The 22,636-nt window shown below is 39.4% G+C and overlaps 1 protein-coding gene across 4 annotated transcripts in view; it reads right to left on the bottom strand.

The window, feature by feature from the left end:
- KIAA1549L (KIAA1549 like) overlaps positions 1-22,636 on the bottom strand; it is a 124,655-nt gene that overhangs the window by 33,666 nt on the left and 68,353 nt on the right. For all 4 annotated transcript variants that reach the window (XM_061462826.1, XM_061462827.1, XM_061462828.1 and 1 more), the window contains exons 8-13: positions 20,708-20,767; positions 18,953-19,104; positions 17,299-17,470; positions 15,115-15,278; positions 9,285-9,475; positions 5,607-5,734 (exon numbers count right to left, since the gene is read on the bottom strand). In XM_061462826.1, coding sequence (XP_061318810.1) covers positions 5,607-5,734; positions 9,285-9,475; positions 15,115-15,278; positions 17,299-17,470; positions 18,953-19,104; positions 20,708-20,767 — 867 coding nt within the window. The remainder of the gene's footprint in view (positions 1-5,606; positions 5,735-9,284; positions 9,476-15,114; positions 15,279-17,298; positions 17,471-18,952; positions 19,105-20,707; positions 20,768-22,636) is intronic.

The raw sequence follows: 22,636 nt of genomic DNA, 5'->3' as shown, positions 1-22,636 counted from the left end.
CACCCTTCATGCTGTTGCTTGGATGAAAACTGCTGTCAGACTCAATTAGTGTCAGACCAGAGCTCCTCTGAAGTGGAAGGCAGACCTGAATTAAGAAACAATTGTGCAACCTGCAGATCGCAGTTCCTTCAGAGGTCTGCTGCAACAGGTACCTTAGCAACACAGGATAAAGTATTTTCTTGCCATGAGAAATGCAATTAAAGACTGGCTTAAAAAAAAATAGAAAGCAAGCTGGGTTAGCCATGCTGACCTAAAAGAGTCCAAACGGGAAGTATTTCTCACTTATTCTATGCAAGTTCAACCATGCCTGTGAATACAGCACCAGAGTGGCTGCACAGACAGCTTGGAAGTGCTGGGTTGCTCCCAGTCTCTGGGAAAAGAGGTGGTGGGGCACTGACACTTTTTGCTTTGGTAGGAGTGTGAAGAGGCTCAGAAGTTCATAGAACAGATTCCAACACTTGGCTGCCTCTCGCAAACCGAAACCAAGCGAAAAAAGTAGAAAATGGTACTGGCTACATGTGAAAGAACAAAGAGTCCACTGTCAGCAGCACAATGCTACCAGGGTGACTGTGCTCTCTATATCTAACACAAGCACATGAAAAACAGACAGTGGAAGAAATGGAAAGAGTATGGAGAAGTATCAGGCTATGTCACACAAGCTGAATTTTTTTTTTTAAATAAAGAATCGGTGTTAAAGCTCAAGGAGAACAGTAACCAGTGCCACATACAAGGGATTGCAGCTGAACAAGTGGATTTTGTTCAAATTTTTAGCAAATGAGGCTAATACTTCAGAATGAGTAAATGAATGACGAAAAGAACAGACTCCTGCCTATGCCATAAATTCTTCCTAGCACTTTGATTTCTCATCCTTTCAGAGGCACAGGCATCATGAAAGGCACTCATCTCACTTCAAACCTGCACATATGCTCCAGTGCAGTTTTCTGGGCTTCTTCCTTACTGGAGTGAAAGGTGAGTATCTCCAGAGCAGAGAGATCCTGTCCCAATTAGCTGTGACCCTCTGGAATCACTAGAAAGCCTACTTGGTTAGGTTAGATTAAGAAGCCAATTTTAAAGGACCAAAATTTGGCAAGACAAAGCCCTTTCCTCTCTAACTTGCATTTCAACCACCCCACACAGAGAAGGCAGATGAAGGGTTCTGCATGTTTGCTGGGATACACAGGATCTCCCAGCTAACTCTGTGTCAAAGCATACTGCTACATTGCTGCTCCTAGATTCAATTGCTGTTGCCATATTTCATTTCAGTTTGAGTCACTACAGACAGCTACTCAGAAATTCAGAAAAGCTGGCTTCAAGGCTGAGCTGCCACATCAGCCAGCATGAAAACTGGTGGCCCATACTTCCGTAGAATAAAGGAAGCTGTGTATCCTGGCATGGCAGACTTAGATTCCAAAATCCCTTTGATTTTTGCTAAGCCAATAATACAGCCAACTTTTCCACCCTAGCACCTTGTTCCTGCAGACACCTGATTTTCAGATACCCCTACAAAGACCAGAAGGAAAAGAGAATTTAAAAAATAAATAACAGCCTCTGCCTGGACAGAGAAAATGATAGCCTTAGAGACTGATGTTTTATAAAGGAGTGAAGCCCTTGACTGAACGACTTCTGAAAAGTTACGTCTGTTTTCAAAGACAAAGACCACATGCTTGGAAGAGGAGTATTCCAACTGGGATTCCTAGGGGGAGGAAAGGAAGGTTTCTTACACACGGAAGTTTGACAAGATGCTGCTTGTGCATCTCCACCTGTAACGTCTGTGCATCCTTTCCTGATGATGAGGTTCAAGCACTAAGCTGGGCTCAGCTATGTGAGTTTGCAGTTCAAAAGGTATGGAGTCATTTGCTTCATTGAGAACTGTTACCAAACTAAAGCTTTCATTTTTCTCAAAACAAACAAGCAATCATGCCCTCCCAAAGATGCTAATGGGAAAGCTGAAAAACCAAACATTTAAATATTGGGAAAACAACAAATATATTTTTCACTGGCTTCATTTTATGAGGATCTAGTGAAAGGAAACGTTTTACTGTAGGTTGCTATAGTTCTTTAAATACAAGTGGGTTCAGTCATTTGCTTCTTCCTGAATGATGTCTGGCCTGATAAAATAATAGGTGAAAGTGTTAATATCCTGTTGTTCTCTTCCACATTCTCTTACAAACCCTTCTCGGAAATTGCCAGTACCTCCATGGGCTGCTTCATTCATCTCACAATCCTCTAACATGTACAATTGGGCACTTGTAAAAGAAGGTTTGAATTTTTGTTTCTAAGTGCCCGAAGTATCTCATCAACTTTTAGAAAGGAAACGTTCTATTAAAATACTAGTAAGTGTTTTGCAAGGAAAACAAAAGGAAAGAAAGGAAATTATCCTACCAAAGTTCATCACTGTTTAATACAAATAGCTATTTTATTCATGTTTTCCATAGAAATAAGGCTTAGTTGAAGAGTACTCCTGATCCTCCAAAACATCAGGTCCTTAAGCAAAGACTATCAGTCTATGCTGGTTTCACATTGTTCGCTCTCAGCCCTGACACACTCTGTTTGAAGTCCATTTTGATAAATTCCATATAGTTTATGTACTGAGGTAACATCCAGTGCTGTCATTTTTCCATGTAACTAAATGTCAGCAAGAAATAGAATCTAAAATTGGTTTGTAACTATGGCAACTAATGAGCCATTCTAACTTGGAGTCCCCAAATCAAACATGTGACCACCAAGGGATTCATCCCAGTTTTAAGATGCTGCTTTTCAGGGAAGAAAATATGCTGCTGCTTTTGCTGACATGCGCATTAGAGGAATCAGCCTACAATCAGGCTAGAGAGCTGGAGCAAATTCAGGCAAACAACTGGGAGAGAAGCAGCTCTCTTCTTAAAACAGCCAACACATTCTATTGAATCTATTGATCCAGCTACTCAATGGATGAATAATGGATAATCCAGCTAATCTAACGGATAAAGATAAAAGAACAAAATACCAGAGATGACAACAGTGTTTTTAATCATAGCAGTAGGGAACAAAGTGTCAGCTCTGTGATTTCAAGGAATAGGTGCCTAAATTTTTAAGTTTTTAATTTCAACTTCAACAGGCATTTAGGATCACAGGACTCGTAAATCAAAAACACATCTGCACATGCAGATAAGAATAAACACGGGGCCAGCTCCATAATTCTGGTAAGGGGGAGGCCCTTTCATCTCCCATGAACACATATTCCTTATCACAAGCTGTTCTGAAAAGTTTGCATCAGGAAACTCTCCTAAACGTGTCTTAAGAGATATGCCTGTAGCTAAAATGTCCTTTACCAGGTTACAGCTCTTTACCAGGGAACAATGTATTTCTTCTCCTTCATTTCTGTGCCTGGAAGCTACCAGGTGACCATTTGTAGGGTTGTGGCAGTCAAGTGAAGGAAGTTCCTCTAGAAGAAGCTGACATCCCTACAGGAGGGCTTTGCAGACAAGCTAGTTTATGCACAGGTTCCTTTAAAGCCAGACCAGTCAGACAGAAACAGCCTGTCTATCTGTTTCACATTTTTTATATATGAATATAGTAGCATGTATTACTACTACAGTGGGCAAACACTGCTTTTCCTTTCTGCCACAGAACGTCAAGGTCTTGGTGCCAGCATGCAGTGGGAATACATTATAAGAATCCACAGTATGAATGGAGTATACACTGAAGGTATTTTCACTATGGCACTAGAAGTATACTAAGTCTTAGTCCCATACTAAGTAACATCATTATTCAGGCTTTTTTTGAGAAGACAGAAAAGAGGAGGTAAAATAAACATGTAAGTAAAACAGTTGTTAAGTTTCCAGCACAATTTGAAAAGTGTGTAGTTACACACTTTGTGTAGTTGAAGCTAAAATTATAATGAATTTAAAATTTAAAATGATGGATCAGTATTCCCTTATGCTACATTGAATGGTTTCTTTAAATAGCATGTGTATGTTCTAGAAACATATTACAGTCCAGATCAGAAGAAAAGATGTTAGATGTTAGTCAATTCTTTACCAAAGGAGTGGGAAGTTCTTACCAATTTTCTTTGAAGATCTAAAACCTAATAAAATTAAAAAGAAAAAAATACCTCACTTCATTATTTTGCCTACACGTATAAACATCAGCTGACACTGGCTTTGAAAATTGGCTTTCCTGAGTAGGGAAGAAAAAAAAACACAGCATAAATTATAGCTTTTAATTGTGTAAATTATAAATGTTGCTGACTCGTAAATTAAGCTGCATTTGAAAGAGTGAAAAAATAATTATGAACCTTGAAACTCTGAACCATGAAATATTGTTATGCTGTCTATGAAAGAAAAAGACCTCTTTGAGAAAGACCTATTATTGCAGGCCTGGTGTAATCAGTAAAGCGACAGGTGTGACAGAAGAAAGCAGTACGGGTGACAAACACATAACAAAAGAAAATTAACAATTTCGCTTCCCTGTGTGATTTTGCAAAACAGAGCACTACAGTTACATCAGTTATATGGTCCCCACAAGATGCAGTGCTCTATGGTTCATGAATGGAAAAAAAGAGGACACCTAAAAATGCAGTACGATTTTGCTGTCCAGAAGAGAGGCCACCTCTGGTGCTCTATATATGTCCCTGTATTGCACTGTATTCCTGCTAAAGCAGCAAAGCCTTTGCATGGCATAATGATCATCAAGAGATGACATAGTGTGATACCAGGGTTGCCGTCAGAATGCTCAGGTGATTTTCTGGAGAAAGAAGACAGTTACACTAAGATTTTCTCTTTAACCAAGTCCTTCTGTCCACATTTACATTTTAACAATTTAATTATGCACTTGTGGTCATGACAGAAGCTGATGAGACCCCATCCAATTTAATTCCCTCCCTTTACAGAGAAGTGATCAATTGGTTCAGCCACAGTGTTTCCCATTCATATGGCAAATATGGAAGCAAAGCTGTAACTCAATAAGCAGAGAGACAGACAAAAGAAAAGCAAGGAAAAAAAGGGATTGAATTAAACTCTCATCAGATGTTCCTGATACATCTCAAGTTATAAGGTCACCATCATCAACCAAGGAATTGTGAAAAACATCCGGTGTGACATCCTAGGTGCATCAGGAAAAGCTGACAGTAAGTCTTAATAACAAAAAAGTTATGACAAGAAAGATAAGAGATGGAAAGTTAAAGCACTGGCTGTCTTACACTTTCTCAAATTAATTTTTACCTTATTAATTCATCTTCATCAGATCTGGGCCAGCTTAGCAACATCAGTAATGGAAATTATTATGTTAAGGCTCTACACAGAATAAAAAGCTTTAAACCTTGTCTGCCTACTAAGCAGCATCACATCTTCATTAGTTTACTGGCATTTAAAGAAGATAAAAAAAAAAAATAAAGACATCTTGCAAAGGCCCACACAAAGAGTAGGCACCATAGTGTTGATGTGAGTTTGAGAAACAGAGCAGTAAGGGGGAATTAAAAACACCAAACAAACAAACAAAACAACAGCTACACACAGAAAATGCCCAAGTAATGCTGAAGGTATAGTGAGATGGTTTCAGCACAGCCAGTGCCTGCATGGGTACGGCTCCAGGGGCAGCCACAAGCAGCTCTCATCAGGAACACTTCTCACCATTTCTTTTCCTTCCTTCCTCTTTTGCCACTTTCTGCGGTGCCATTACTTTCTGGAGGGAGCTCCGATCGGAGCTGGGCTTCCCCGACACGTTGCTGACGATGGAGCCATTCTGACTCGGCGACCGACTGCAAGTAACCATAGCAACAAGGGAGGATGTGAGTTCTTCCTTATAAACCTCATCTCAAGGTTATTTCATTTGCACACAGTTTGCATCATTGAGTTTTCAAGCCTGATTTCGTACCAAAAGGAGACAGAATATAAACTGCACACAGAAACAGTGAAGGCAGGAACAGAGAACAGGACTTCTCTATTAGCTCAGGGTTGATGGGTATCTTAGTGGCATCAAATGCAGCCACATCTCATGCACAACCTCCACAATGACAGAAGTGGCACTGCAGAGGACAAAAAAATCCTGTTATCAATTCAGTGCCATTTACACAGCTAAAATAAATCAGACCTTTGTTTATGTATATACAGCTAAACTAACCCCTCCATTATTTAGCCTGCATTTACACTCAACTTGTTTTGTCAGTCACAATGTAAAATTCAGTCACTCGCTTTACACATACACACACAATGTGATAAGAAAATTCTCCTTTTTTTGTTGTTTTGCACACAACCTGGTTTAACCAGCACTATTACTTGCTGGAACTACTAAGAAAATGCTTGTTTTGCTCAGCCATTGCATATTCTTGCCTTCAAACTGGTCCCTGCACAGGGCGAGCAGGGAGGACAGAGTAGAACTGCTGCAAGTGTTTAGCCCCAACCAAGAGCAAGAACAGGAATGAACAGTGTAACTGGACTGCACTGGGAGCAATCTCTCGGAAGTTCTTTTCTTTCTGGGGGAGCGCATTACTCAAATTGTAATGCACAAGTTGGGAAAAGCAGGCCAAAGTAGAAAATGTTAGATTTGGTGCCACTCCACATCAGAACAGAGCATCACATTGTTTCTACATGTAAAACTTGCCACAGTGGGAACGAAAACTGTCTACAGGACCTATACCCATGCACCCATCTACCATCTAGCATTGTCATGGCTATCCATGACAGGATAATGTAAATAGGTTGTATCAGAGAAAAAGAATGGACTTAGGCACAAGGACTTTCATTTACAGAGAAAAAAATCTAATCAAGTTCTATTGCTGTCACAATGGCTTTATATCCAGAATATGGTACTAAAGCAAAACAACTGTAAAAACCATCCTATAAATTATTGCCAAGACTACATTGCCAGCTTGAAACATTCATTTACCTCAGGTTCTGACTGCCCTGTCTGGTGTAGGTAGAGAGCTTTTACTATGGTCAGAACAGAAAAAGACAAGTATGAGAAAAGTAATATGTAGGGACTCTCTTTTGAAGATAGGCTAGCTGGAAATATATATATAATTTGAGTAGCTCTTCACAGCTACTGGGCTTTAGGAGAGCTCAGTATGCAACCCAGCTCAGTCAAGTCCAGCCCAGCCTGACGATTTTCTTGTGAAATTCTACTGAGGATAAATACTCCTGAAAAGTAACATTTCTCCCTTTTAAACCTGTCTGCCACTGCTAATGAATAATCCCAGCCTGTAAAAACAATTCATCCAGGATAGACCAACACCTGAAGAAAATCTTCTCCACTGGGGAACAAGGAAAAGCAGTGAGCATGGATAGCTTGCAGAATGATTTCTGCTGCCACCAATCTAAATATTCATGCTTTTTAAGTGGCCATGGTATTATTAACTGTGAAGTTTCCTTCAGTGGTAATATCAGAGAAGATATTCTGATCAGTTACCAGCCACTCCATGGCAGTCTGATTTAGATTGACCTTTGCTGGCTGCAAAATAGCCTGGATGAAAGAGCAAATACATAAAAGTCAAGAAATATTTCTTCATCTTCAGAAAGCATTAAATTCCATCTCCAGAAACCTCTCCTGCGAATGAAAAAAGGTTTGACTTCTGCATGTTCTCACTTAGTCAAGTTATCATTCTGAAGGAGGCAAAACTAACTTAGTTATTTGCTTAGAAAGGCACCAAGGTTCAACACATCTTAGAATGAGAATAACTTTCCTTTGAATTCCCAGATCAAGTTTGCTTATCAATGTTTGTTTAAAACTGCAGATTAAGTAGAGAGGAATTTCTGTGTTCATTCAAAGGACTGAGTGTTTAATCACTTTTGTCAGAGGATTAATTAATAGGGCTGGTTTACATTTTTTGTGTATGTTTCCACATGACTTTGGAAGCACTTCAAAACACATTAAAGAACAGTTCCAGTTCCTGCAAAGGCTTAATCTGTGGTGGTCCAGCATCAGCAACCACAGGCAGTGTCATTGTTATCTCACATTTGTAATTTCATCAGAGGACAAAAGACTGCAAAAGGGACAAGAGCTGCTTGGTGCACACATCCTATATAACCTGACTCTCACAGTTCGAGTATTTATGGTGTGAACAGCACGTCATTGGCATTCAAGTGCAGACTAACAGTTCACAACCAAACCCAGTGAAGAAACCACAGGAACCAGGGGAGTCTTCTGCTATCTCCTCTATTGGTCCTCCCTGCAGTCAGCAATCTCCATGTTCCAGGTGATTTACTATGCAACCACAGAAGCATGCCAAACCAGACACCAGCTCAGGATCCCTGTTTCCCTTTTTCTTCAGGAAAACCTCAGCTTATGACCAATGCCAGTGAACTAGACAATAACTGTTACCTCTATTCAGGCTGTTTACCTAACAGTTTGATTTTCTTCTCTTCCGCTCAGTATCATTCTTCAGCAATAAAAAGTTGATGATCCTCCACTTACTTTCAGGGAGAGCAGATCAAGGAAAATGTTGATTTGAACCGTGCAAACCAACTAGGATAAAGGGATAACCTGCTTTCCTTGCCTGAGATGGCGGAGACAAGAAACAATGACATTCAGCTATTCTGATGATGACTGAGGCTAGACAAGAGATAAAACCTCCTAAGGGGAAAGGTAGTGAAGAACAGATTGCTTGAGGAAGCTGTGGTCATCCCACCACTTTAAAAAAAGGTAGATCAAGTTGAGTTAGGAGTGTATTTGACCCCTCAGGGGAGAAGAGGAAGAACCAGACAGCTTCCTGGGGACCTTGAATCTGTGAATCTACAACCCTGTAGACTTAATATGAATAAACTGCAAACCTGGGACAGTTTACCCTATACACTGAAGTTCTCTGGTCTGTTCTTACATTGTCAAAAGTTTTGTATGGCTGTAGATGCTTTGGATCTAGAGGTCTCACAATTTAGTGGATGTTCGGGGTTTTCCCTTCTGCTAATGAAGACATTAGGTGCAATTCTGGAGTGACAGTCTGTTAGTAAAGCTACAGCAAGTTACACTGGCTAAGGTCCTGTCTTTTGGTTCATCTGAGAAACAATTGGTTTTCATGCTCCATATCCCATGTTTTCTTTGGGTTCATCTCTTACACAACACAAGCATGCATACACGAGCCACTTCCCGTTTACCTACTCTATGCATGTACAGTCCCTGAAGACTTCACTTTATTTCAACCTGCACTTTGCAGCAAACTTACACATCCAGCACAGACCAGTGTTATGCCAAGAATTTATCATGGAGGAACCATCTGCCACACACAGAGCCTGGGAGCTAAACCTTGCAGGTTTTTCCTAAGCAGCCAGCAGCATGTACCCTATCCCACCCCTCTGAGGAAACATGCCAGTCCATACCTTTTCCTTGTTTCATTGGATTTGGCAGTTTTGATAGTACTCCCATCCTGAGTAATTTCTCTCTCTTGGGAGGCAGGAGCATCTCTAACTGGAAGCGGGAGTACAACAGTCTCCTGAGTTACAGGTAAAACCTCATCTTCAGCTCCTTGCTGACCTAAGTGTTGCTTGGCATAATCAAAGCCTTGGACAGGCTGCAAAAAAAGTGGGAGAAAAAAAAAAGAAATTTGCAGCATGCATCATACATTAATATAAAATTTCCACTTAAGTTTGAAATTTTCCACTACCCTTTAACTTCTTTTATTACATAAGGTATAAATATGTAGATTGACATTGGAGTGCCCAACAACAAAGCCATTTTCTGATGAGATCTCCATTCCACATATTTTAAACATGATTAGTGAGCATGAAATTGATCTTGGCTAGCCTTTCGTACCCTGCTGCAACATCTGCAGAAGACAATGGAAGAATGAGCACACAGAAGAAAAAACTAGAAGCGAGACAAATAAGACCATACCAAAACCAGAAAACTTTCTCTGACAAAAACCTTGTGTTTTCAAAGGGGGTGGGAGTAGTTTATTCCAAATCAAGACTGAGTAAAAAAGGCACACATCAAAGCTTCATGGGCAACATTTTCCAGAAAAGGATCTTTTTTTCAGATCAGTGAAATTCTGTTTCCCCTGGCGGCCAGTTGCCTGCTGGGAAGGTTGTTATTGACTTCACGTGTTTCTCTCGGGAAGTGGCATTTGCAAAAGCCTTGCCTCTCCTCTCCTGAAGCCTGTCCGGGCTTTTCCTGCTGCCTTTGCAAGGAACAAGCAGAACTGCACAAAAAACAACCACCACCCACCAATCTGCATTTTCTATTGGAAAAAAAAAAGAAGGAAAGCCAGCATGAAAGATAAATTACTCTAATTCCCGACCATCTCTGGATAAAATATGTAACACCAAAATGTTCTTGCTATACTAAATTGAATTAATTTACCATAACCTAGAAGGCTGCTCTTCCTGAAGTACAAAAACCATTGACAGAATGCTTAAAAAGCACCACAGAACACTTCAGAAGTGAGCAATGGTGATTTTAACCCTCAAGCATACTTTGGGAAACGCAACAGGATTGAATAGTCAGTAACTGAATTGTCTCTCTCAGGTTTCCGTCATGTTGTCATTGAATATTTTACTTCTGAAAGAAAATCAGCTGGATAAAAAAAATTTGCTGATAGAACAGAAAAAGAATAAACTCTGAAAAAAAACTCATCTTCTTTTGTTCTATCCCCTACAAAATCTGGACTCTAGCTATAAATACACATACATTTCATAGATGCTCTCATAGGTTCATCTCATAGGTGCTCTCTGTCTTCTATTTTTTAAAACAAAACAAAACATGCTCTTTGCTTATGGGCATCTTCATCACTTTCCCAGTCTCCTGTTTGAACTGAGGCTGACAGTTTCTAATGTGCTCACACACTTCAGTATTCCTCTGGTAAGTATCTCTGGTGCATTAAGTAGATGCTAGCTGAGGTAATGCTGATTTGAGAGAACAGACATCTACCCACATTACCATGATGGAACTGGCAACGTATCAGAGAAATGTCAATTCCACATCACCAACTCATGGAAAGTCATAATAATCTCACCCCAGACAGGGCCTTCTGCTTGCCCTCCTCTGAAAGCAAGGTATCACACAAGCAGCCACCAAACTACCTACCAAGGGAGGAAATGAAGAAATGGAAGGAAGTGAAGAAAGGGGAAGCAGAAGCTACGTGAAGGACAGCTAGGAAGAACTACTGCACAACATCCTAGGTAGTGGTATTTTAATCAAAGTTAAATAAAAAGAAGATAATGTTTTTTAACCTCATTATCTCAAGTCTTAGTCAAGTCCCTCCTAGATATTCTGCAAAAAAGGTAAGAAAAGAGAAAAGCTGATCAAATCAGACTTTTTCCCTCCTTTGAAAGAGAAGTTTTAACTTACCCTTAGTATCATAAAAACAAAAAAACAAAACAAAGGAACAGAAAACCAAACAACCCCCTCAAACAGAAACAAACCAGAAGCAGCAGAACATGAGAATTACTACAGAACTCTGCAGAGTCCCAGCTCGGATCTGACAAGGGAAGAAAATGAAGGATTAGTTTAATCTGAGTTCTACTTACCGCCATGTCTAGTAATAAATTGCAATAAAGGAAGAGCTGAAAAAGCCATCCTCATCAGCAGACATATTGCGTTAAATGAAATTCGATCTTGGAACCCTGCTTTGTAAAAGCCCCCAGGAGCAGATGGCTTTACCACCCATGAAGGGAGCTGGCAAGACTAAATCTTGAAGCACTGCAAAAGTAGATGTCCAATACAGCCAAAGTGCTGAGAAAGACCCAAGGACTGGGATTTGAATATTGCTTTTGAAATAACAAATGAATTATGAGACCGTTAAATTACATTGCCTGGCAAAGGGCAGACTGAACATAGGAAGTGGTTGTTTCTGGGGCTTTTTTCCTTGTAATGATGATGAAAAAGAGACTGTTATTAAAGGAGTCCCTCCTTTCTTCCTTTCTACATGTATACCCATGTACACAGACAGTTTCTTTCATCTTTTTTTTTGCATGCCCTTTGTCAAATTGATAGTGATTATTTTCTCAAGGCCTGCAGCATTTGCTTTGGCTTGCAGGTCTTAGACTGCAGATCGTATCTCTGTTTACCTGCAAGCTTATTCCTTCATACTCTAAAAGAAAGGAAAGGTGATAAATCAGATTACAGCCCTTTAAAAAGTCATGCTGTGAATTAGAAAGCAAGGGAGGTAAAAGCTAACATCTATCCAAAACCTCAAAGTAAAAATAGTTGCTTAAAATAAAAACAGCATTGAAAGAACATTAAAATAAACTCCCATCAGAATTTCACCAATTTGAATTTATACTTCTTTTCATTTTACAACTGGAGAGACAATTGAAAAAGATGGTAACAGTCCTTTTTCCCTGCAGCTTAGTACAGATGACCCTGACTGCTAAGGCAATGCAGAACAGCAACACAATTCCTAAGAAAGATACTATAAACTACACTGCATATGAGAGGTCATTTTTTAAACTTCACTTACGTAGCCTTCAGTTAAAGAAGTCATTCCTTAATTACCAGGCCAGGCAGTAATCCTGCTGTTACGTTACATCACCCCACAGCTACAGAAGGATATGTAGCATTCAGTGCTTTATCACCCCTCCATTCTGTGCTCCTGGAGAGATGTGGCAGGCAGCTCTGCTCTGTGAGGACCTGCAGCAATGAACAAGCAGCTCTGCTCTGCTAGTCCCCGTGGGACAGGACTTTTGGAAGCTGAACACCTAAAATGGCACCGCTGAAAACAAAACCAGCTGAAATCCAAGGCTGTGAGGATTCTGTAATATTCTCTTTTCCTCTCTATAAAGTTCGCTGGATATTCAAAAGGCATCAAAAAATTGCTCCAGTGATTCAACAGCAAATCTCAGACACACAGAAACAAAACATTAAAGCTTCTGCCTAAACTAAAAATCACTCTACTGTGACTCCACTTACAGAACAGATTCAATATTAATCAAGCAGTCTCAAGTACTTTTCTAAGCCATGAAATATTATATATTCATTTTAAATGTGAGGTAGATATGTGCTCATCAGCTATTTGTATTGCCGAACTGCATGAAATGTAGCAATTACAGTTCAAGTAATCACCACTATTCCTGATATCCCTAAAGCTGGGATTAAAAATAAAACTGAAATTGTTATTTTCAAAATTACCTTATTTCATTATCTTCTCCAGATATATGTTTTAGCCTTATTTTAAATAAAGATGCTGAAATCAGGAATGAGAAAACCAGTCCACTCCCTGTCCCCCTGCAGAATTTATTTTCTACAGTCCATGTACCAGCATATACTCTGAACTAGACCTGGCTGAACCTTTTTGATGGAGCCATCATTGTGAAATTAAATGGAACACAATTCAGCTTTCACTTTGAAATGCATCACTTTTCATATAAATGACTTAAATTAAATTTCACGGAGCCTCAAAATATACCAAGAAGGGGAACTGCACTCTGGGAGCAGACCTCCTGCACTCCACCTGCAACTGTAAGCAAGTCTGCAGGAAAATCTCCTGGAAGCAGCACAGTGTGGCTGCTGGGGGCTCGGCACCAACTAGTTTGCTCTGCAGATCTAACTCCCGTCTGATAGCATTGACTGAGGATGCGAATGTAACCTGACTGAATAGGTTTTAACCTGAACGTGTTATCTTACAGCCTGATTAAATCAAATTTTTCAGGAAGAGTTAAAATTCAATCTTCTCTTTCTTTTTGGAATGGCAGCTTCAGATTAAATATTAAAATATTTTCAATTTTTTTCTGTGCTGTAGCTTCAACCAGCAGTGTTTGCTTTTTTTAATTTAGCAACTTGCTTCAGCTGTAAAGCATCCCATAATGATGGCCAGCTCAAAACAATGTACAAATTCCATTTCATTTTGTTCTTTTAGCTAGGACTAAAATTACATATAAGAAGAATCAAGTGGTGCATAGTATTTGCAATGGCCCCTAATAAAGCCTGATTTGCATTTTAGAGATTTCAGTGGGATGTTACATGATATTACTGCAGTGTTATTAATTTTTGTTTGTGATATTGTTTGTTTCACTTCTGCAGATCTAGTCCTTAACACTAGTTTGATAACACTACAATGAACATACTGGAACCAAAATGGAAACGTCTTTTTCGCCTCATTTTTCATACAAATGTCTTTTTCAAACTGGCACCAGCTGCGCCTATCTGCAACTAATCTAAGATGAGAAGACCTGTCATATGCATCATGCCTTCCTTCAGCTCTCCCTCCAATCTACATTTTTCAGCAGAAGCAACAGAGATGAAATTGTTGAATCCTGCTGTCTGTAGCATTCAGAAACCAAAGACGAAAATTATCATTTCAATCCCATGCCAATGGAGAAGAATAAAGGCAGCTAAAAGGGTGAAGGAACCATATGACCTACAACAGGGTCTGTAGGCTAAAAACTCCTCACTTTGGGTGCCTGTGTTTAAAAGCCATTTAAATAGCAGCATGGAGAAGGCAGACCTTTTTCCACTACAGAAACAAATCAGTATTCTGTGATATTTTTCTGTTAAAAGATAATCAAACTAGAAACACATTTGATTTGGTCCAAAACCAAGCAAACAAACAAGCAAACAAGAAACAAAAATACCTCCAAAACAAAACCCCTGTAATCAATATGGGTTAGTAACTTTAAAGCAAATATAATTGTTTGTACCCAACCAGCAACATCCACAAATAACTTAGAAAGTTCAAAACATCTAAAAGAAAAAATGACAGTGGGAGAAATTTTCTGAAAAACAAATGCAAAGAATGTCCATTGGATTAGCAGTTGAGTGGAGAGCTTCTGGTTAGAATCAGGTCTGAACTGCTGTCGAAGTCCAGAGCTTCAGCCACTGCCACCTGCAGCAGGTGGGAGCTGCTCAGGAGATGGGCTGGAGAATGAGGTCCCATGGGAGACGTGCTGCTGAGGAGGCCTAGGCTATTTTATGAAGGAAGCATGTGCCTTGAATAAAGCCTACTCAGTCCTAACGGCTCAGTGCCTTACATCACCGTTTAATGGCTACTCTGTCACTGCTACCAACAAGGGACAAGCTGTGATGGAAGTTGATGAGCCCTGAGGAAAACAGAAGGATAATTGCTGTGACCGATGGTATCAAGGACAGAGAAATGCAAAGATCCAACCTTGCGAGTAACAACTTTTTCAGTTCCAAACCTCCTTCAGCTATCAGAGAAACACAGTTAAAGCCTCAGAAAGCAAATTAACATCTTGTATCTAAAGACCCATCACTCACTTTTGCTCTCTGAGGCAGGTTCATCATGGTGTCTGGTTTAAAGTCGTTCTTGTTCTTTCTGCACAGAACTGCTGTGATGATGATGATGATAACTGTAACCACAGCAATGGGAGCCAGCACTGCTGCAATGATCCACAGGTTGTTTGGGGGATTCTTCACCACAGCTATGGAAAATTGCAAACCAACATTGGTAACTTCCACTGCACAAACACAAGGTTTAAATTGCTTTTAACACAGACTTCAACTGTCTTCATATAATGATTAGTATAGAAAGATTGTTAGTAGTCTAACTATGCTTTTTTATTCCTTGAGGAAAAGAAAAAAAAAAAAGAATTAATCAGCAGCACTATGTAATTCCCAAATCCCTGGACTCTATTCTCTTATTTAGTTATAAGTTAGTTATATGCAAAAGTCACCATCAACTCCCAAGTCAAGTTAGATTCCACATTAGATACGGTTAATTTACAGAGTAAACAAAAAAAGGTGCAAGTAATACATCCTTAATTTTTTTCCAAACACAAAACCTGCTCATAGTAAGGTAGCATGTGTGTTAAAATTGTAGACATGGAGTCCATATCTGGTGTCAAAGACTTCCTGGCTCAGTAAGGGTAAACTGGCAGAGCTTTTTCAAAACCAGTGAAGCTAAGCACGCTAATAGTTATTATTGATATCAACAGAACAATAAGAAAATACTTCTCTTGTGCTCTAGAAATGCTTTATCACAGTTAAGGTTGAAAAGAATCCATCATTTCTGAAGGAGGGGAAATAATGAGGTCGGAAAGAGCTGCTTGCAGATATATTAATAACGGTACCAGGAAAAGGGTACATTCCAGAAATGTAGTGATGCTAAAATATTTTAGATTCCATTACATCAGAATAAAGTCTCTTGTTATGAACTTTTAAGAACCTTTAACTTGTAAACACAGAAGAGATCCTCCTATGACAAATCCCTGATACTCTCATTTAATTTCTTTCTGGAAAAACACCAGATAACTATATGATGCTGAAATTTGTTTTAGTGAAATATTTAGTGGGCTTCACCATGCTATCTCTATTTAATTTACTACGCTGCTAGTTGCTCGCGTGGATAGGCAATTGTGAGAATACCAGCGTAAAGCAGCATTTCCCATTTTCCAGGGGACTAGTGCTTTCAAATGTCATTGAGCTTATTAGCTGTCAGAAGCACTCAGCTGCTTTTAGGATCTGACTTCAACTGCATAACATCTTGTTCAGTAGCAGCTATGAAAGCCAGCTGAAAGTTTGTCTGAAGCTTGGGCTCATTTTCTTTGTAGATCTACAACTTTCTGCAAAGCCAATGTAGTTTGTTGGGTGATGCAGGAGTAGCACTGCAAGGTACACACCTCGTGCACAGTGTAACAGTAACCACACAGTTAAAAGACTGTCCAAAAAAAAAGGTTGAAGCCCTTCAAGGTTGAAAATATTAAAAAAAAAATGTTATAGAAGCCCTAACACTTGTGCCTACAGCCACTCAGTAACTGATGCAAGTCTTAAGAGAGAAATTTGAAAACACTTAATTTTTCAGGAGTGGATTACTTTATTGGCCACATTATTCTGAATGATACTACCGTATCTTGAATTTGAAACCTGCCTATATATGAATAGTTCTGTTCAGCTTCACTTTCCTGATTTGTGTCTATAGATCTGTAACACCCACATGGTGCACTTATCAAATTTCTTGGTGAAACTGATCACTTGAAAAAAAAACCAAATCCCTTTGAGACAGAAACAACCTACATCATTTTGAACAAGGCAGAAAGAAAGGACATATTGATAGCCCCCACATTTTACTTTGGGCCAAATTATTTGAAAAATGCTTTTAGCCCCAGCAGTCATTAGCCTGTACTGTCATGGTTTTGTTAGTATCAGAATTAGTTCTGACTTTGCAGTTCCATGAAGTTGTTCAGTTCACAGGACCGTATGTGTGTATGAGTTGTACGGTAGAGTTTACAATCATCGGCTAAATAACAGTTGGTATATAGCTTTGATTTGCTAAGATAGATTAGTCTTGCTCAGGAAGAGCAGCTGCTCAGAAAGTTGCAGCTGAAATTTCTCTGTGTGACCAGTGGAGGCTCCCTACACATACCCTGGTGTTCTTATGAATTAAAAATAAATAAAAAGAAGAAATAAAGGACCAAACCAGAGAATGTTTAAAAGAATTCTTACGATCAGCTTGAACTTGAATAACATAACCCAGTGTCAAGGCCATGCGCTGGGAGTCAACAGTACTCAGAATTTTGGCAGCTGCGGTCCCCAGCAAAGGTTTCCCATTGTATAAAGTGTAGTATGTCAGCTCAGCTGGCTCCTTAGGCCCTGGAATACGTTGGATTTTTACCATCTGTCAGGGGAAAAAAAAAAAAAAAGGAAAAGAAGAAAAAGAAATGAGATGGAAATAGAAATAGACTGTGTGTGTACTCTACCACTGCAAAACCTGTCAGGAGCTACTTGAAGGCAGTGCACACAGGGAACTGCTTCAAGACCCCATGTAAGCATAAGATACATACAAATATTCTCACAGGATCAGAGCTTCTCCCCTTCATAGCCAGGGTATTAAGATTAGTGAGGTCAAACTTGCCAACTTCAACATTTTTAAACATAATTCTAAAGTAAAACCCTGCACTAAGAAAGGCCTGCAGCAAAAAGAAAGAAAGGATCAAATGGCTGGACATTACAGTCCTCTGTGAAGAGGGAATTCTTAAAACCTGTCCTAATATTGAAAATTACACTTCACTGCCATATTGGAGTAGAAAAATTCCCTTACATTCTATTTCTATACTTGTTATTTTTCATGCCAGGCTGACACTAAAGAGAACGATGCTTTTTTTCATTTTATTCTGTAGGACTTTTACATTACATCTCTACCTGTCCTGAGAGTAGAGGAAGTATCAAACACCTCTAATGATGAGAGGAAAAAGGAGTTTTGTGATTCCTCTCCACCATGTTACAGACTAAAATAAGTCATGTTTTCATGGAAAATTTTTCAAAGGTTCACACTTTTGGCAAGTAAAAACATGTCCCTTCTTCAAATTGTTTCAGTGGGAAAGCACACAGTCGTGGGTAAACTAGAAAAGTAGTCATTTGGGGTTTTATCTCACGGCAAGCAATTCTTGAAAAACATCATGTAATTAAAAAAAAACAAAGGCAATAACTTGGTATGCATGTTTTGAAGACATATCCTCCTTGAATCCCCCACAACTAGCATCAGTCGCTAAATCGGTGTGAAAAAGTATGAATCATTTAAACATAGTGAATGGGAAATTTTGCTAAATAAGAGAAAGATAATTAATAAATTAGGACTGGAATCTATGCTTCATAATGTGATCTGTGGCCACATGATTTGATGACTAACCCTGCAAAAAGACTGCTTCATACTTTCTTTTTTTTTTTTCAGCAAAAACAAAGTTCTAGCTTTATTAGCTTCCTTTTACATGAAAGGTAGACCTGGGAAACTTGTTTATGAACAAAAGCCTGGAACTCTTCATTATGCTGAATACGAGACTTTATGCTAAAATATTTACTTTGTACCAATCCTCAGAGCAAGCACAAAGAAAATATTTATTAACACTGATCATTATTAATTAATGATAATTTCAACAAGATGGGAAGCATGCAAATATGGGTGACTGCAGAAGAAGAAACCCAATAGTAATGCCAAGAATTTTGCACTCTCTGCTTTGATGTTTATGAGAAAAGACAAGAAACCTCAATCCAGTTAAATTTGATTTTTCCCCTACAAATTGATGCAGGACATATGCAAACAAAGACCTTCAGCTTTTTTTTTCTGCACATATCTAGGAACTACCAATGTCGTATTGCCAACCTGCACGGTGTAACTGCCCACAGTAGTGGCACGTCTGAAACGTCTTCCTTGCTGATGGGACATCATAAACAGAGGAGCCAAACGCTGCTCCATCAGTCGTGCAAAGCTCTGATTGTTCAGTCCCAGCAGTGCCATATCAACCCCTTGAATAACTGCAGGAACAGAGGAAAATCACGTCAGCACATCTTTCATGGACCAAAGAAGTAACATGTGGTCTGCAGGACAGTTTGAGACAGGGATATACTAGCCAGAAGAAAAATAGCTGGACACTGTTACAGCCCCTCAGTAATTCCTGATGGGGATATAATGTGCTTCTGTTTCAACCCCCGCACTGTTCTTCTCAAATAATGTCAACAATTTCAGAGAATAAAATCCTCCAAAAACTGTTTTCAGCCTTCAGTTTACCAAAATGGCTCCAGGAAGCACCTAATCTATGATCTTCAATGTAAAAAGTAGTTAAAACCTGTTTGAGAGCTGCCTGGTTTTATGCTTATTGCTAGATTCTCCTGCTAACTAAACACAGTTTTTTATCCAGCACTTTTGAAGACTGAAGTTGGGATTTTGTGCAACTCAGTTAGAAACAAAATGTATATTTGAGAGCACTGAAAGCCAAATAAACATCTCCTGAGTAGAAACAAATGGAAAATTTACACCAAGTTCAAAAAAGTGACAAGGCATGCTAATTTAATTCATACATATGTATGACTTTTTTAGTATTTCTTAAAAAATCTTTTGGGACCACCATGATTTTTTTTAAAGCAGTGTTTCCATTATAATATCAATAATAGTCCATTGCAGTAAGCACCCAAGAAATGGAGTATTGGGTTCATGGAGTCCAAATGGGGAGGAGCCGTACCATTAAAAATACCGTACCAAATAAAATAGCTGTACCAAATAAAGCCGTCACCTCTGAAGGGAGCTTCAGAGAATCATCATCTCTGAATAAACTTTTTTTTTAATCTCAAAATTATGAATAGATATAACTGGTACCAAATCACACCGGCTTTTGGAACCACAGTGTAGAATTTAATCTGGTTTGTGTCACGATCCTTTTTCTTGCTCTCCTGAGCACTAAACAATTCCAGGTACAGACACACCAATTAGAAAGGCTTTGGTATCTATTCACTCACAGATGCCTAGAGGAAAGGGTCTCTTTCTTGCCCACTTCTCATTTCTAAAGTCAAAACAGTTGTAAGAATATGATACTAGTGAAATGACTGTGATAAAACAAGTATTGTGAATCCTAATAGCATTCTCTGCACCTTTACCATTAACAAAAAATTAAGCGCTTAATGCTTCAGTGAAAGATGCAAAAATTCCTGGACCCAGACAGTCAGCAAATTGTAACACATTTCCTCAGTTTAACAGATCACCTTTCTCCCTGGGTTATGTCTACAAGCCTCTTGATTTCAGATTTAAATCAAGGGCCCAGGAAAAACAAAAATCCTCAAACAAACAAACAAAAAACCTATCTGTGCTTGAAAACTCTGAGAAAATAATGCTGCTCTCAGAAGTGCTTAAACTAAAGTGGCATAAATTCTGAGATGGGTGTTGGACACAGAAGTCTCTGTTCAAGATGTTGTAATGCCTCAGGGTAAGTGCAAATGCCTTTGCCCGGTTGAATGCAGCATGTAGGTTCAGTGGGCAGCCACTTATTTCTGTGTAAAATTACGGCACCAATGTGTTCATATAAATGAGCACTAAAAATTATTGTTATCTGAAGTGTGTGGAGGAGAGAAGGAGATTAAAAATTACCTGTTATCACCCAGTAGTCTCTAGTTGACTCTGAGACATCGAGGTTTGGATACTCCAAAGCTTTAAAAGTAAAAGTTGAAATTATGTTACAATAGTCCAACATCCTACACATTATATGTCCCAAAAGTGGTTAACCAGACAGTGATAAATAAAACTGAACTATGGCCCAGAAGGAGATATAGAGGCATAATATTCAGGATTACAATTTCTCTTGTCTGAAAAGGACACAAAATGTAAGCAAACACTGGAGTACAAAGTAGAACATCTTATGCTGCCAAATTATTGGCTTGTACGTTGTCTGGGGCAAAGTCCAAGATTGCCCATTACCAAAAATAATAGGTAATATGCAAGTGTTTAAGTTATACACAGTTCTGCTGCTTTCTTTCTATGAGTAATCCCCTGGGGAGAACAAGATGAGAATTTATGATGATTCTGTGATTCAATCCTCACTTAACCCAGACCACAATTTTAACCTAAAATAGTATTAAAATAAACCAGGGTCACATTCCACCAATCACAGGGTGTAGTTCCACAGGAATGTTGTGAGACTAAAGAAACTGTGAACACCCCTTGGAGTGTGATACTCTTACCCTCACTCTGCACCACGGAAGGTACTAATACCATACGTGTTTGTGTCTGCCAGAAACTGATGCTTGCTGTTTTGATGCCTTTTGTTAGTTTTTCAATTTCCCAAGTGTGCTAGGATGAAAAGTTCAACATGCTTCTAATTCATTATACAGCTCAGCATTTTTTCAATAGATTTATGCAATGCAGAAAGCACGAACACTTGGAACTTAATACAGAAAATAATCCTGCTTTCAGGTTGAAACACTGCTATTGAGTTACCTTGATTTTTAAATTCCAAAGTGGCTTGCAATTATAACCATTCTCAAGGGTCTAATTATGCACAGTGAGCGCTTTTGAGGAGGGATTTCACAGCATGCCCTAAGCTGTGCATTTCCATGACAGACTGCGAAGGCTCTGGAGGAGCTGACGTAGTCTGCTGGTAAATAACACGCTTTGAGTCAGACACAGTATTTGTTTGATAAACTGAAACAACTACACTGCCACATGAATGAGCATCAAACACTTTTCAAAGTAAAACATTTTCACAAGACATGCTATCAGTCTGAAACCGTAAACACTATGTGGCATTAAGTCCATGAGTTTGCAGTATTTGCTGCACTGGCAATAAAACCAACCATTAGTTGTTAAAGGAGCTGATCACTTTATCAGGTCACTTCACCATGTGCAGGGATGTCGTGGTTTAAGCCCAGCCAGTAACACAGAGCCACACAGCTGCTCGCTCACTCCCCTCCTCTCTGGCTCCCAGAGGGATGGGGAGGAGAATCAAAAGAATGTAACTCCCACAGGTTGAGACAAGAACAGCCCAGTAACTAAGGTATAACACAAACCACTGCTGTTGCCACCAATAATAATAATGATAAGGGGAATAACAAGGGAAGAGAATACAACCGCTCACCACACGCCAACCGATACCCACCCTGACCAGGGCAGTGATCTAGCCCTTCTGGGTAACTGCCCCCAGTTTACATAGTGAGCATGACGTGCTGTGGTATGGAATACCTCTTTAGTTAGTTTGGGTCAGGGGCTCTGTCTTTGCTTCCTCCTGGCTTCTTGTGCCCCTCCTCACTGGCAGAGCATGAGACTGAAAAAGTCCTTGAATGAAGTAAACATTACTTAGCAACAACTAAAAACATTGGCGTGTTATCAGCACTGTTCTCAGACTAAAGCTAAAACACAGCACCGCACCAGCTACTAAGAAGGAGAAAAATGACTGCTGCTGCAGGACAGGCAATCAACAGAGAACTGCAACACCACATGGGACCCTTACAGCGTAACAAATGGCTTTCACAGCTCCTGACTACCAAGCCATTTGCCTGCATTGCCTTTGTGAGAAGCACCATA

Source organism: Pezoporus flaviventris, unplaced genomic scaffold, assembly GCF_033815535.1.
Source record: "Pezoporus flaviventris isolate CSIRO_AGI_PZ_B2104156 unplaced genomic scaffold, CSIRO_AGI_Pfla_v1 ptg000036l, whole genome shotgun sequence".
Taxonomy (NCBI): domain Eukaryota; kingdom Metazoa; phylum Chordata; class Aves; order Psittaciformes; family Psittacidae; genus Pezoporus; species Pezoporus flaviventris.
This window is presented reverse-complemented; position numbering and strand designations above follow the sequence as displayed.